At 39.0% G+C, this 16,473-nt stretch overlaps 2 protein-coding genes across 2 annotated transcripts in view; one reads left to right on the top strand and one right to left on the bottom strand.

Moving 5' to 3' along the window:
• The first annotated feature begins 677 nt into the window (after window positions 1-677).
• On the top strand, window positions 678-5,476 carry C7H10orf88 (chromosome 7 C10orf88 homolog). The gene is made up of 6 exons (XM_067299624.1): window positions 678-826; window positions 1,038-1,247; window positions 1,773-1,845; window positions 2,445-2,651; window positions 3,482-3,951; window positions 4,928-5,476. Exons 1-6 carry the CDS (start codon window positions 678-680, stop codon window positions 5,154-5,156), a joined length of 1,338 nt encoding a protein of 445 aa, XP_067155725.1. The 3' UTR covers window positions 5,157-5,476.
• Window positions 5,477-5,649: 173 nt separating this feature from the next.
• The window catches only part of LOC106494198 (CUB and zona pellucida-like domain-containing protein 1), a 70,762-nt gene continuing 59,938 nt past the window's right edge, over window positions 5,650-16,473 (bottom strand). Inside the window, exons 5-12 of the mRNA XM_067299623.1 lie at window positions 14,544-14,679; window positions 13,651-13,865; window positions 13,236-13,386; window positions 11,227-11,450; window positions 10,216-10,388; window positions 9,147-9,532; window positions 8,570-8,838; window positions 5,650-7,071 (exon numbers count right to left, since the gene is read on the bottom strand). Of these exons, the coding sequence (XP_067155724.1) occupies window positions 6,896-7,071; window positions 8,570-8,838; window positions 9,147-9,532; window positions 10,216-10,388; window positions 11,227-11,450; window positions 13,236-13,386; window positions 13,651-13,865; window positions 14,544-14,679 (1,730 nt within the window). The 3' untranslated portion in view covers window positions 5,650-6,895. The remainder of the gene's footprint in view (window positions 7,072-8,569; window positions 8,839-9,146; window positions 9,533-10,215; window positions 10,389-11,226; window positions 11,451-13,235; window positions 13,387-13,650; window positions 13,866-14,543; window positions 14,680-16,473) is intronic.

Below are 16,473 nucleotides of genomic sequence, written 5' to 3'. Positions count from 1 at the left end.
TGACCAGTTTCAGCTCAATTAAAAACATCTACTGTAAAAAATACTCTTTGTAATTCCAGCTTGCTGTTTTCCATTTTATCTAGACTTTAAAAATATGGAAAAAATGCAGCACATATGAACATGGAAATCCCATAAACATACATAACTCAGGGATTTTACCCAGGCCATTGTACATTAAAGATAATTCCTGTCACCAGAAGTCTAATTTATCACTCTTCAAAGAGCTAAATAATCTTCTGAAGCATCAGGCACCACATTGTTATCAAAAGTAGAAAATAAACGTTTTTAAAACTGGATGAATTGACAGCATTTTGGAAACATCAAGCACATTTATAAACTCAAACAGGAGAACCACACAACACAGTTTCCCTGCTACATTTTTTTAATTAAAACAGTGATTTTCAATTTTACAAGGGATCCTAGCAAATATTCTTTTTTTTTTCCCCAACTGCTGCTAAATCGCATAAAACTTCCCGCCACCGACACCCCTCACGGAAACCGCCCCGCCCCGCCGGGCACCGTCCCCGCCGCGCCTGCGCACAGCTCCCGCGGGGAGGGGCGGGGCGTGAGGCGGCGCCGTCGCGGAGCAGCGTCCGGCGGGGCGCGCGAGCCGGCTGCTGCTCCGTTCCGCCCGCTGCCCGGCCCCGCTGCGGCTGGCGGCCAGCGCGGCCGCGGCCATGGCGAGCGGCTGCCCGGCGGCGGCGGCGGCCGCCCCTCCCGGCGGCTCCCGGGGGCCGGCCCGCGTGGTGGCGGGGTGCTCGTGGCCCTGCGCGCCGCCGGGCGGCCTGGCCCGCGCGCTCTGCCTGCGGCGCGGCGGCGAGGCGAGGTGAGGCGAGGCGAGGGCGGGGGCCGGGGCCGCGGCGGGGCCGGGGGAGGGCCGGGCCGGGCCGGGCCGGGCCGGGCTTGGACTCGCCTCCCCTTCAGGCCGTGTTTTGCGGTCGTGGGGCGCGGCCAGGCCGGCTGGCGAGGGAGGGCCCGGCGGGCCGGGGCCGGAGCCGGCCTGTCGGGGCAACGCGGCTGTGTCGCTCCCCGTGCAGCAGCGACAGCGAGGCGGCGGTGGTGGAGCGGCCTGCCGGCGGCGGGGACGAGGCGCCCTGCGTGCTGCGCCTGGAGTGCGAGCCGCCGGGCTGCGAGGAGATGGTGTCCGTGGCGGTCGTGAGCGAGGCGCGGCACATGGAGGTGTACGTGGGCGAGGAGTACTGCGGCACCGGCCGCGGCGAGAGCGCCGGCGCCCTGCGGCCCCCCGGGTGAGTAGCGGCCTGCGCTGCGGGCTCCGTGCGGGCGGGGAGCGCTCGCGCCGCGGGCGGGGGAGGGCTCCGCTTTTAGGGCCCGCGCGTCTGTGTAGCCGCCTTCTCGCGTTTGGGGAACAGGAGGGGAAGTGAAGGGATTTGCTTTTCCCCCCTCGGTATTGCCTTCCACACTTTGCCCCGGGAGTTAAAAACTAAGAGAGAACATGTTATGAAGTCATCAAACGACATGTATTTGGGTTATTAGACAAATAAGAGCAACCAACTTGGAGCTTCAGGGTAGATGCATGAGTAACAGACCAAATTTTGAAAGCTGCTGTAGTAGATAATGTAAGTGCACATAAAAATCCTTTTTACATACATATCCCATGAAATTCAGTACGTGTTGAATGTAAGCGTTAAAACTGCTGTTTCAGTTTGTTTCTTATCTGAATAACTAGTGATATTTCATAATTCTACAACAAATGATAAAGCAAAAAGTGGTTTATATAGTGATGTCACAGCTCATTTATTTTATTTTTCTAGCAAAACTGAAAAGGTTACTTTATACAAAAAGTATCTCAAGCTGGAATGCCCTACAGCCTCCTGTAGAGTTAAGGTAGGGACTTCAGTGGAATTGTTCAACTTCTCATTGTCTTTTTTTAATCACTTCTTTGATTAGAGTTCTCTTGTATTGCTGTTAGTCAAATTATTGTTATTTTTATACAGTAATGGTTTCACATAATTACTTAAAATCACTGAAACGTTCCGTAGTCTTGATAGCATGACTCTTTTAAATTCATATCACAGATGTCTTTTCTTAAAAAGTTCTAATATGTGTATGTGGAAACGATATCCTCTTAAAGAAAAAAACTTCATAAACTAGATAAATTGTAAATTATCAACAGTTGGTATGTAATCAGAACTGCAAACTGATGCATTCACTAATAACTGTGCAGTTAAATAACCTAATGAAAATCTATATGGCTACTGCTGTTCTTAAGTGTCTGGAACATCAAGGCTTAGTCTATCCTTGGTGGCATGCACTTTTTGTTCCAGTCAGATTTCTAAGAATAATGGCAAGGTAAAATGAGCTTAATTTCCCCAGAAAAGACTTTTTTTTTCCCCCCAGATCCAAAGAGTAGTGCATTGTCTCATACAAAGAAAATATGATTTTTTTTTTCCTAACCAAAATATTTTTTTCCCTTCTTGCAATAGCTGCTCTCCATTGGTGAGAAACAAAGAGTAGTCATCAGTAAAATAATTGTACAAGTGAAAACAGTGTCTGCAAAACTAGCAACTGATTTTCCTTCACTAGGATCAAGCATAGATCTAAACAGAGTGCAAACTATAATGGAATCCATGGGGTCAAAGTTGTCTCCAGGTGCTCAGCAACTCATGGACATGGTCCGATTTCAGCAGAAAGTAAGTCATGGTGCTTTTCCATAAACATGAATAGTGCTAATATGAGACCTTATCTTCTGTAACAGTTAAACATGTTCTAAGCTGATTTAATGAAAAAACTATTTTTTTTTTAACCCAAGCTTTCTGCCATTTAAATTCTGGTTTTGCTATTGCCAAGCTTAAAAATGTGACCATGAATGCTGATTATGTACCCAAGGGAATCACTACGCATAGATCAAGTCTTGAGTTAAGAACTTTGTATCATCATCATAATCTTAAACTTCACTGTCACTCTATCCTCCTGCCTCCCTGGCTTTCCCTTCTGTTTGTTTCAGTTGTCAGTGCAGGATCGTGGGTGCGTTTCCTGTTATGTTTGGGGTGTAGGTGGATGGGCTGGTTTGTCTGTCTGTCTCTTCTGTCTTTATTAAAGGCCCATCATCTTCAGCTAAAGGAAACAAACTCTTGCAGAGCATTTATTTGATTTAGATCCCAGTTCTCCAAAGCAGGCTATTTCAACAGAATCCTGTATCCAGCTGATGTAAAAAAAAAAAAAAAAAAATCAGTCTTGGGGCTGTAGCATAATAAAAATCTGATTCAAAATTGAAGTCAGTAAAACTGTTTTGGTGTTTAGAGACTGACAAGATTAAAACTAATGCAATAACATATGTACAAGCAAAATCTTTCTGTGCTTTTCCCTAAGAATATAATTCACAACTACCATTAAAATCTTTATATCACTTAGTAGAATGCTGTAACTACAAAGAGTTATAAAGGATATATTGATATTATTACAAAATCTCCAGTATATTTTCTATGGAAGTATCACGTGTATTTTTTTTTATTTCCATCAGAACAGTTTACCTCTTGGAGACAAACTTAATTGGATCTTTGAGAAAAATTCTGACTTTGAAGATGAGCATCCAGTAGATGGATTACATGGTGCAGCTATTCAGACATCACTAGATCTGTCATCCACTGAACCTTTGCCTGTTATAAACTGTTTATCAAGTGAAGCAGTATATGAAGACTTAAAAATAAATCTTGATCTAAACACACAGATACCTGAAAGAGAGAACACTTCTGATTCTGGAGGACTTGCTACTCAGCAAAATATACTGGACCACAGAAATGATTTTAAAGTCATGGGATCTTTGCTTATGCAAGAGCAAACAAGTGAAAATCCAAATATAGCTAATCTGAGAGAGCTTCTTCCTTTTCTTCAAAACTTATGTCGTCAGGTAAATCACCTTCGGCTAAAAGATGGAAATAAACATTTTGAGAAAAACATTGTGACTAAAGAAGAAGGCATTCAGAGTGTTGGGTGAGTCACGCTTGATACATTTATTCAGCTCCTAGTGGTTCATATTTATTGGCAAAATAGTAAAACAAAACAACAATAATGGGCCTTAAAATACGTGATTTTGGAGGCTGTGTAGCAACAAACATTTCAGTTGATTTCTTTTCAGATGAGCTGCTTGAAGATCAAAAATTATCTTATGTTGTTGTATAACTGTCTTTTCTTTTTCCTCTATTTCACCATCTGTGGTTTCAAAAAAAAAAAAAAAAAAAAGTGTGGTCTTTCTGCATTACTATATGTATTTAGTATGTCTGTCTTTTCTGCTATTACATTCTTACTCTGGCTACTTCTACCTCCTAAACTGTCATCTCCTCCTTTTTTCACATTATGTACCATCATCTCTCTGCTGTACTTAGTGTATCTCATCCCATCAATCTTTCCTCTTCCTCCTCATTTGCTTGCCCTTGCAGGAATTGTAGTAGTAGTGCATCCAGCTTGATACCTCAAGAACTGTAGTGGAAAAGGTGAGATTTAGAAGTGTTGCCTAGGTAGCAGGGTTCTAAGCCTGAATAGCTCCAGCAGCTGGGAAAGTATAGTATATTTAAAAAATGCAGATGCAAAAAATAAAGAATTTCATAGTGTTATAACTCTTGAAACACGTGGAAAAGAATACGTGGAAAGAATAATGCCTGTTATGCTGACGGAGTCTGAGCTCTGCATATCCTGTTATGTATATTTTATTACACATAACTAAGCCTTTTAACACATAATTAAGCCTTTCTAAAAATAGGGTTGAATGAAGATGACTATATATCCTACTGTTTATCTAAAAATTTTCTAGGATATAAAAAGCGACAGGAAGTCAGGGTATTTTACTTATGCTAAAAACCTAAGAAAGCCCCTAAGAAAGCCCCTAGTCGTTAAGACTAGTCGTTCGTTCTTAAACCTCAAGTCATTAAGAAACAAGTTATGCTTATTCTTATATTTGCTCTTTTCACAGAGTGGAACAACAGCCTATTTGTTCCTATTTGGAAAAGATCATCTCAAAAAATATGGATCTGATGGAGAAAAAACTAATGGACTATATTGATCGCCAAATCCAGACTCTTCAGACACATATAGATAACAAAATGGTTCTGTTAATGGACTTAGTTCAGAACTCAAAGCCAAACAAAATTGCACAAACACACTATGATACTAGTGAGGGGCTCTCGAATGGAGAGAGATAGATGTATGTAGATATAGGACTCCAATGCAAGTATTTTTTCAAGGGCAGTTATACTTTACAGAGTTTAGTATTTATGGAATTATAACTGTAAAGAACCTCAGTGTTGTTGACTTGCATTTGTTACTGTAATTCTATCCACTGTTGTACACAGTTGTTAGTTTTCTGAAAGATCTTAAGAATGTATGTTTTTCCTAAGAATTTTGTATGCCCTTTGTGGCTTATTTATTGAAAGAGCATTAGTAAAAGCCAGGTGGATACAGTATCCCAGTTTCAGCTTGAACAATGGGGAGAAATACTCTAAATAAACTGAGTTACAGCTGATCTATTTAGCTATATATAATCAATTCACTTTTCTGGGATCTATTGATTTTTGTTTTTATTTACACACATGTAATGTATTACCAGTATAACAGAACTTGGTTTCTTTATGCTTTTGGTTTATTTTAACAGTACTCCCGTTGAAACTCTTTATTACTCCAGCTATAAAGGTATTGAAGGAGGAGTAGTTCTTGCATTACTTAACACAGACTGTGGGTATAGGTCAGATTTAGAGACAGGTTTAGAGAGACAGACTAACTTGAACCCCAGCTTGGGTTCTTTGAATGCCTCGCCAACTGTGCAGATACCCAAGTTAGGAGTTTGGACTCCTTAAGAGATATCTAAAACAAGACTATCATTATGCTTCTTCCCTTTTAAATTTATTGAGCCTTGCAGGAGCAACTAGAATGAATGTATACATAACAGACTTGCATTTCTTAGGGTAACGGAATATGTGTACTTCATTCATGGTTCCTCCTAAAAGGACCTCCTTTTGCAAACGGAATGTGCTGGGGTAAGATCTGTCACTTTTTGGCAACCTTAGGCCAGAGAAGTAGCCTTATTTCAAATTTATTTTAACCTGTGGGATCAGTTCCGCTGTCAATTGGAGAGGTAGAAATGTGGCTCTGAGTCCCTCTTCCATGAAGATCTGAGGTTCATCTTTCATTCTGTTTCTTGTTCTTTGAATTCTTGGGGTGCACTCTGTTTGTGCCATTTAACTATGACTATATAGGAACTTAAAGGTAGGCCCCTAAGTTAGATGCAGAGACACTGGTCATACTGTATGTCTTAAAATGCATTGAGCAAAAGCTACAGACGGAGAGCAACTGTTGACTGAACAAGCTGCTCTAGCGTGTGCAATCCAGTCTCTGTCCAGTCTACCTAATATTTTGTCCTACACCATGAAAATTGATGTCTTTTGAAGACTGTTGGATCTTGACAGTAGCGACACATAAGAGTACATGCCAAAGAGAGGACAACTTGTGCAGAACATACAGCTTGCAGTTGTTCTCCAGCTTAACCCATGCAAGTACAGTTTCAAAATGACTAGAAAAGATAACTGAGGTTTTTAAAGGAAAAAAGACCTAAATTATCTTGTACTTTACAGGTCATTTTACACCTGTGAATTTAGTTTTTAGATGCTTTCTTAGAAACACCTTGAAGTAGATAGTTATATTCTTTTTTCAACTCAATGATTTAAAATACAGTCCTAGGTTGAACTCTTCTTAATTACAAAAAAGTTGAAGTATGCTTCCAAGTATTGCTGTATTCCATAGCTTTTAGCTTATTGTGTGGGGGGTTGTTTTGTGGTGTGTGTGTGTGTGTGTGTGTACACACACATGTGTGTTTTTCTCCTCCTCTCCACCTTGGAGTGACAAATCTGAATAGGACATTGTGAATTTGTGTCAACCTCTAAAGTAGTTAATATGGACTCTGCATTTTTTGGTAGCCATATCCTAATTGGCGTCTCATGTGATATTTTAATATTACGGCTACCACAATGATGATATTTGAAGTCAAAACCACAAATGAAAGAGTGTAGAAGCTGTACTGTTGCAGGTTTGGGGTTTCTTCAGCACGCACTTCAGTGAGGGATTCTGTATAGAGGGAAAGAAAAAAGTGAGGCTTTTAAGTCTGATATACTGTGTCATTTCAATGGAAATTCAGTAGTCTCCCCCCCCCCCCCCCCCAATATTTTGGTTCTGAGGGGGTGACCCACACTGACTGCAAATTCTGATTTAGTAGTACCAAAGAGCTGTACGCTCTTACAATGCAGAAAGCAATAGTGCATAAAAGAACACCATAATGTTAGTACATTTTTTTTGATATCATTGCAACCAAGCTTCTGCCAAGCAATGTTGTCGTTGTCATTAAAGAAGATAGATTGGAGACATGCTGCTGAAGTAAAGGTGGGCAAAGAAGAACTTTTGGTTATAACCCCATCCCTCTTAATGATTTACTAGGTGGTCTTTGATAAAGCTTATTATCTTTCTGTAAATGGTGAAAGATACTATGAAAACAGACTAATGTTTTACAATGCTTTGACTGTGATCTGTCTGCATGCGAAACCTTTTCACATTGTAGATGTGGCCAGTTTCTAGCATATAGATGCAAAGTCTTTCACTCACTGAAGTAAATGGGAAGATGTTTAAAGTGCTGCTGAAATTAAGAGGTTAGTAATTATATTTAAAAAATTAGACAATATGTTTATTATTATTGAGAGCATGACTAATGGTAAACACTTCTTAGATGTGGCACCTGAAAGCACATAGCACAACTTGCTTATCTCAGGTGAAGTTTTGTGTTCAAGAAAAGCTAGAGCCAAGAGTATATGGTACAAGTTACCACCCAAGCTTTTTAAAATTGCTTTTCCATATTTTCTAGTCTGTTTTACATTAGGTCTCACTATTAATCTAGTCCATTGTAGAGCAGACTGCTATAGTGCTAGAGAAGATACCAGACTGGGGCCGTAAAGCTCAACCTATAAAAAGCTTTGCAGCTCAAATTAAAAAGCATGGCTTTTTGATTTTTTGCTCCAGTTGCTGTTCTTTTCAAAGTATTTTTGTTCTAATAGACAATACAGTATGAGGATTTAACCTAGCATTGTCATCTCTGATTATCATCCTGCATAGCTTTTCTGCAGAATCGTCAAAAAAAAATTGTGGCATATTAGAAGATTTTTACGAAGATTATAACAAAGATTGACTCTCCAATTTAGAATGTTGTTTTTAAATAGTCTGTAGCTTTGAAAAGGAGGCCTATTCCCTACATTTACTTCATCAGAAAATGAAATTTTAAAATCTGAAATCCTTACTTACCATTTATAACGTCTTCTGAATTGAGAGTCAGATCCTGCATGTGCTATGTATGTAACTAGGAGTGAGTGCTTCTTTTTCTATTTTAAAGAGCACACCTGAACCTGAAGGACCATCAGTCAATCAAGTACTTCTGTGATCTCACAAAACGCAAACTTTTGTTCAACCCCTTGCTCTGATGCCAAGTTCAAAACTAACATATTTCATTAGTGGAACAAATATAGTGGATTTACACAAAGAAGGAGAACAATCAAATTCTTAATTTGTGTATCCCTCTTACCTGAATGATCAGCAGACCTGTGATCTCTTTTTAGGCGGATAGGACCTACCACAGCATTAGTTTTCCACATGTATGAAGAAGTAGCTCTTTTTTGCCTAGAGATACAACCTTCGGTACAGCGAGACTTTCTGTCGTTGCTGTCGCAAATTAAAATATCACACTGGAGATAAACTGATGTAAAGCTCCGCAGGAACCTGAAGGCATTAAATTTGAATCTTCCATAGTGTTCAAGGGGTGGGTAGATTACCACAGTGTCATCTTTATTACAGCTGTAACAGAATTTACAGATCTGTTAAAGTGATCCAGATACAATAATCATTCTTGCTAATATCATTAACTATATGAGAGCATTTGGCTATGGTATTTTTCTACGTGTGGACATATAATGATCTATCTTTTTCCCCAGTGCAAATTAGTGCATGATTTTCCTGGCTCTACTTCTGTGACTTTAAATTTCCAGGAAATTCAATTCCAACAAATATCCACCAAAGAAGATAAGTGGAAGAGATACATAAATAAAAGAACTACATATTTTCTCACATATTAGGAGAAAATGATAAAAATAGTTGAGTCTTACCCACTTCTGATTAAGTCGTATGTTGGTGATCCAAAATCAGGTTTTGGAGATGCTACGCAGGTATCAGTGAACACCAAAAGATTTGGGTCAGTGGAATGAAGGCTAACTTGAGCAAAGAGAGTTTGGTTCAAGTCTACAAAATATGGGGACTGAAATACAGGCTTGGAGAATGAATCTGAATCATAGAATGACATACTAACGTTGTATCTTCCCATGGCAGTTGTGTTTTGGATTATGTTATTTTCTGTTATGTACATGATTTCTAAGGTTGAATTGTTTTCCATTTTGCATTTTGCAATAATCTCTATGCTTTTTTGACGGGTGATGATATTGCCAGTTGCAGAGGCAGTTATGGTATTAGTGTAAGTGATGCTCTGGTCTTCTCCCTGCGAAAGGAATTTCGAAGTGCTCAGTTGCTATTATGTGAGCAGTGCAGTTGAAAGCAAATGTGCTTGTTACAAAAGCCAGTGAGGTATACTTATCAGAGGCTCAGGGTACCTTTGATAATGCAAAACATATGTTACAACACAAAAAACGTAATCAACCCTCCTCCTATTTGTCCAAAACACTGAGCCAACCCCTACAGCAAAAAGCTTAAGGAATATTGCACAAAATGTTAAAGTACCAAGGTGTGACTTCAGTCCCCCTTATCAAGACAATGCTATTAATGAATTCATAGGAATCCTAACTTCTGAGGGATTTTCCCCTTTCCACATTACTCTAGGATAATTGTCAGCCACATCACTTGCAGAGAATGTTTAAGTTACACACTTTATGTGGTGCTACTTTCAGTAACTGGGTTGCGGAGGGAATGAAGCATAATATTTGGAATTAATGTTTGCTTTGATTGGGCTCTCCTGGGCTTCCCTATAAAGGGTCACTGAGCATCGAGTTCTTACAGAGAAAAATGTTCTTTCCATTTCAAGACTGAAAACATACAACTGGATGAGCTATGTGAAAGTTGATCCACTGTTAGCTTATTCATATGCTATTCATAAGCTGTTTCTACAGGTTCTTGTCATTCCCAAGCTATCGTTAGCTTATTTCTGTAACTTTTTTTCCCCTTTACCGTTTTAACTGTTCCACAGCTGGTTAATGGGAAGGAAAAGATCACTGAGTCTGTTAAAACTGGGCTACAAGATGGATCATTCAGACGTAGGTGAGTTTCCTTATAACCAAGGGAGTCCAGGTAAGACTTGCTCAGAACAATTTTCATTCTCTCTGAAGAGCACGTAAGGGATGCTGTTATTGAAAGAAAAAAAATTTACTATAAATTGTGCTGCAGTTCTTTCTCACTTGATGTAAACCAAGGCCCATCTTTGAGCCTGTTGCATGGTTCTTGATTTGTCTGAGCCTGATGCTGAAATGGCTTATGCACATTTGAGGTCATACAGAAGTCTGAACAAAATATCATGCATGACTCTTAACACACATTAGACAAACAAAAACATGTAAAACTCATGTTGAAAGTTTAATTGTAAACCCAATAGCACTGAAGGAATTGCAGCCTTTTTAATAGGGAAAAGGAATCAAAGTTCTAGTTCAGAATAGTAGGTGAGGAGATTGTGGGAGACATTGAGGGTCTCGGTGGTTCTCCTTTCCACTTCAATGAGAAGATAGGTGTGCCAAATATAAGCAATAAGGAAAACTGTCCAGCTCAGGGGAAGGAAACTAACACACCCAAAACCTGCTTGACTAACCAGTGCTGACTACTTTCCCTGAGAATCTGAGAACAAAAACATTTAAACTAGCTAGTCAAAGAGTATACCTATACATCTGTAGAATGGTAACGTTGCCTACTGTGTCAAAAAAAGAAAAACAGATTTTGAGTGGAGCTGGCAGGAAAAAGGATCAAAAAACTTGAAGAACAAGCTTTCTTTTGCATCTTTGTGAGGTAATAGCTTATGCTCTGTAGGTGAGACTAGTGTGTTTTTCCGTATTTAGAGTTAATGGCTACCAATATAAAGATTTAAATTCTCAATATCAACTAGCATTTCTTTTCCATATTTGGTAAGGAGGGCAAGAACGTGTGACAATGAAAAACAGCATCTTAGGTAAAAAATGTAAGAACTGAACTTACTGTTGGGCTCTGCTGGACCTGGCAGTGGAATACTGGTGTACTGAGCAGAAAATCCTCTATAAGAATTGGCATAGTCTGCAGCCAACACGATGGTCATAACATTTGAAGAAGATTCAAATTTGGGCTGAGAACGACCGCATGCTTTTCCAATTAAGCCAGAGTTAGTGGTGGGGCCATCGTAGATCGCAACAAAATCAAATCGACAGTTTTTATCTAGTTCCAGGCTACAGATACAGGAAAAAAATTATAAGGAAATCTGAGTATAGAGAACATTACTCATACCAGATAAAAGATATCCTGCAGAATAAAGTGTCTGATGATTTCTAGTAAATGGAGATAAAAGACTGGAGAGTAAAAGAACATGTAAATAGACATTATCAAAACAAAATATGGAAAACCTTAAAGGCAAAAGATACTTGGCAAGTTCCTGATTCTGCTCCTACTAGAATTAATGAACATTTTTTATTGCTCTCATGTGGGATCAGCTACATTGTTCTTTTATAGCTCTTTTACTTTATATAATACTTATATTTAAAGGTGTGGTTATTTATAGTAAATATTTAAAAATGTACTTTAAAAGAATGAAGAGCTTTTACAGTATACAGTTGATTTATATTGATTTCTGAGGTCCCTTATGTATGTGGATAGAGGAAGAGGAAGGCTCTTTCCCTTTTTCTAAATCTGTATTAGAGCTTATCTTAATGCTTGCACCCTTGACCAAAAGCACCAGGCGTCCTCTGGTAGGTGAATACCTCTACAGCAACATCTCTGTTCCTGAACCAGCAGATAGACTGTGGCCAGGACTGGTGAGGGCATATGTAGCGATTGTCATCTCAGAGGACAGCGACTGAGGTAATGATTTCCTACTGCATCCTATACGTTCCTATACAGAATTCTGGAGTCAGAATATCTTAGGAAGTGTTCTTGAAGATACTGCTCTTTAAATTCACTTGGTCTTGAAACTTTCTTCCATATACCATGTCAACAGGTTAGTCACAGGAAAAGCCAAAAAAGGGCTACCAAGCCCACTAAATATGGGAGAGCATCCCCGACAACAAAATAGATCAGGAGAGTCCATATCAGTATGGGTTCCTTATGCCAATGCATTCTATCCTGAAGTGGTCAGAAAATACTTCAGTTTCCAGACCAACTCATCTATTAGCATTTATGCTTGGGAGTATTTAAGCCAGTGGTACACAGCCTTTCTTGATCGAAGGCCAGCAATACTGAGGGAGCTATGTTCTTGTTGTGCTTTATTCTTGTGAGCATCTATTTTAAATTGAAATTACAATCCACTTGTCAAGGCTGATGCTTTAAAGTGTATTCCTTATGTAGCATAAGGCTTTATACTACTACTTTTAAATTCAGATCAGTCAGGTTAGCCTGAAATGGACATGTAAGGTCTAGTCACTTGAGATGCTTTCTGCACTCCACTGACCCTACTGACTGATCTTTGTGAACTGTGATGGGTGTTTAGAGCCCAGCCTTATGTGGAGACTTCTACAGGCAGACAACTGAATATAGATGTCTTAAGCTGAATCCCACCCTAGGATTCTAGTTGCCAGTTTCATTCTAGATATAGGTGTTTCATTGCTGTTGCCTAGTGGAAATATAATTTGTCCATGCAAACAGCACCTTGAATAGCACAGCTCATTTGGTGGAGCTAGAGACTTGCTGCCTTTTTTTTTTTTTTTTTTTTTTTGGACACTGTCAGTGGCTAACTCCTACAGAGCATGCTCCAAAGGTACCTTCCATGCATTTCTTCTTGCTTGCCTTTGGTCTCATACACCAGTATTAAACCCTGAATGGCACGGCAGTAGTTGTAGGGCAATATATAGTGATGCAGAATATGTTGCAATTACTGTGTTATAGGAGCCAACAGAACACCTTTCTTTTAAAAGCGTGTATATGTTCTAAAAGTATGAAAGCACTTCTGCTCCTTGTGTTTAAAGTAATGCTTTTAAACAGAATGAGAAAGGAGTAATAGAGCATAGGAGGCATTTACTCACAAAAGGTCACCAAACTGTAGGTTTATCTTTGATTTTCTTGCTGTTTGTATGTGCCAAACGCAGTAGATAAACTCAGGGTAAGGTCTGGGGTAGTTGGGGCTGGTAAATGTCCCATTGGGACCAGTTAAGTGTTCCCCACAATTTTCAGTTTCTGAAATGAAGAGTAGATACAATGGTAGCATAATGGTTTATATAATGGACCATAAAAAATGAAGCCTAAAGCTAGGAATCTAAGGTTAAGTCAATAGTAAGACTTATAGGATTCCATTCCTTCAGAAAAGCTTAAAGATACTAAAGATAACATTTCTAAATATTTTAGAGGATTTCAGGTCAGATGGATGTTGCAGGATGAAACCTTGTACATAATGGTACAGTTCAAATGATGTTTCAACGAGTGCATTGAGGTCTGACTTACTTGTTTCCTGTGAGAAGAAATAATAGAAGACGAAGAAGCTTCTTGTGAAAGCCTCAGAGTTTGTTGTTATGAGAAAAGTTAAACTGTCTGAAGATGATTCAAACATTGGGACTGAATCAGTGGTGTTGCATACTTGCCCAAGAAAAGGTGAATTAGTTGAGGGACCATCAAACACTTTAATACTTTCTGTTTCACAGCTTGAAGAAGAAGCAAATCTATTAAAAAAAATAAATAAAAAAAAAATTGAGAACTACCTAAACTCACTGTTAGATAAACAAGCTCCTCAGAGTCCACAACAGATTCAATAAATATTTTACTAAAGCAAATACAGAGAAATATTTGGAGTCACCAATGTCTTAAGTTGAAATTATTAAGAAAGGGATAGGGGTTTTGATTTTGATTTTTTTTTTTCTCAGCTATGATTCTTTGTAATTAAGACTGAAAACAAAAGATATAGGAGGCAAGTATAAAAGATAGAATAAAAGAAGAGCAAAAATAATTACAAGCACTTCTAGTTGCTCATAAATGGAGAGCAGCTCTGTAACATATATTTACTGCTTACAGGATCAGTTGAACTGGATTTCTCTCATCAGCACCATCTTATAAAACTGAATGGAGAGAGTATGAAAGAAAGTGCATGATTTTCCACAGAATTTAAGGAAAAAAAACCATAAAAACTGTTGGTAAACCACAAGATTTGCCTAAACATAAAATTAAGAATATGTGACAATTTAAACTTTTTCAGTATTATGCGTAAGGCAAAAGCTAAAATGTCTTGTACATATATTTAGTTATTAAAAATTCAGCTTGGCCATACTAGTTTGTTTCAATATTTTTTGTGTCACATACTAATGAAAAGAAACAATACAAAAATATCTGGAGAAAATACTTACTTAAAATAGGAGAAGATGAGCCTAATTGTTTGATTTGCAGTTCTATGAATTTGCCAGACACAGTTTGCATTTGAATTTAGTTCTATTGTTAAGGCTTTGTTGAGATCTCCGAGGGAGGCACCACAGCGAGGTAAACCTATTTAAAAAAAAAAAAAAAAAAAAAAAATTATTGCAAGGATATCTCTCAAGTTTTCTCTTCCAGTACTGTTTCATTCTACACTATGCAGAGACTGTGGAACAGTACTCCATGGAACAGACATGCAAAGGTTTGTACTGTGTTGGTTTTTCATTTCAGTTATAGCAGTTATGAAACCTGAAGAATCAAATATCAAAAGAATATCAGAGAGTACTTTTTGTCCTTATTTTCATAGTAGCAGAGAAAAGGAAGTTAAGGGAACACGAATCACAGATGAAGCTAATGGCAAAACTGGAAATTTCAAGTGACATAGGACACCTCAGCAAATCTCTTCTGCAAGGTTGGTTACCATGAGCACATCGAGCCTCCTGTCTTCCCCCAGCACTGATTTCCTAAAGATTGTTGAATCCAGTTCTAAGTTTCAGCCCTTTACTTTGAAGCACTCAGGGACCTAGGCCAAGGGAGTTGAAAGAGCTTTTCAGATCTGAGCTCCTAAAGGACTGTGTATATTTGGTACTGCAAGCAATTCTGGTCCTCCATCTCTGAAAGGATACTGCAGAACATGAAAAGCTTCAGAGAATGGCAACAAAGATGATCAAAAGTTTAGACTAGCTTCCAGACAAGGAATAAGTAAACAGACTAAAGCATTTTAGGGTCAGAAAAGAGATGACTAAGGGGGAAAGTAAGTAGTAGAGGTCTATGAATTCATGGAGAGGGTAAATAGGAGATATTCTCTTCCAGTATAAAAACTCGGTTGCCTGATATGAAACCAGTAAATTGTGATTTTGAAACCAACAAAAGAAAGTGGCTCTTTACCAGCTATTAATCTTTGCTGCGGGGTGGTGTGCATGCTAAAAGTAAAACATTAAAACAGGTCGAATCCATGAAAGCAAAAGCCTTTGATAACTATTAAATACAAAGATTGCACCTCCTCTTTCGTTCAGGAAGTCCTGAACCACATTTTCTGGTGCCTGGGAGAGTATTCTGGGGAAGTATTACTGCAGGCTTGTTTCCGTGTTCTTGCCTGGGCATCCTCCGTTGACTCTGACCAAGGTGATGGGGTTAGCTGAACTTTAATCTGACCCAGTTCAGCTATTCTCTTGTGAACAAAAACAAGGTTGGGATTACTAACATCACTTAATGAATGATAATAAATTGTTAAATTATTGCAGCAATGAGCATTGTATAGGAACCTTTAAAATGGTTGTCAATCAGTTTGAGCATAAGATCTCCTTTGTACTTTAATATTATCTAAAAATAATAGTCTAGAACAACAGAAAAAAAATCCTATGCAATATATGCAGTCCCAGGTAAAAAGCTCAGGCTTTCTCATGAGCTCCAGGGGGAAAAGAAAGGTTTAGGAGGGACCTGTCTAGTCATGTATGAAACATCCCAATAGTAAGAGCGTTGCAGACTCAGCCCTGCCCTGCCCTCCATGGAACCTCTCTGTGTCCCTCCAGACTGCTCACGCAGCCAGGCACTTCTGGAACAGCTCTGCAGTAGTACTTCATGTTCCCACAATAGCTACCCATCACTAAATAGGTAAACTGCTGATTTGAATACAGAACTGTCCCCAAGTTGGGCAACAATCCACTGTCTGCTGATTCTGATTGAACAGAGGAAAAATGGCCAAATTTCTTTTTAAAAACCAGCTCTATTTCCCAATTAAGTCAGTGACTTTTCAAATTTATTCCTGTTACTTCAATACGATATTAATTTGTAAAAGCATGTTTCCACTCCAGAGTAAAATATCTTCAAAGGCAAGTTCTTAAGTCAAATTGCCGTAGCGAGTCA

Source organism: Apteryx mantelli, chromosome 7 (genome assembly GCF_036417845.1).
Source record: "Apteryx mantelli isolate bAptMan1 chromosome 7, bAptMan1.hap1, whole genome shotgun sequence".
Taxonomy (NCBI): domain Eukaryota; kingdom Metazoa; phylum Chordata; class Aves; order Apterygiformes; family Apterygidae; genus Apteryx; species Apteryx mantelli.
The sequence above is the reverse complement of the archived record's forward strand: the minus strand, read 5'-3'. Positions and strand labels throughout refer to the sequence as shown.

What these genes read in the sequence shown, in the direction of transcription:
- C7H10orf88 (XM_067299624.1), top strand. Translation starts at nt 678, where the DNA reads ATGGCGAGCGGCTGCCCGGCGGCGGCGGCGGCCGCCCCTCCCGGCGGC. An exon ending in CGGCGCGGCGGCGAGGCGAG is followed by an intron (nt 827 to 1,037) that starts GTGAGGCGAGGC and finishes CTCCCCGTGCAG; the next exon opens with CAGCGACAGCGAGGCGGCGG. An exon ending in TGGTCCGATTTCAGCAGAAA is followed by an intron (nt 2,652 to 3,481) that starts GTAAGTCATGGT and finishes TATTTCCATCAG; the next exon opens with AACAGTTTACCTCTTGGAGA.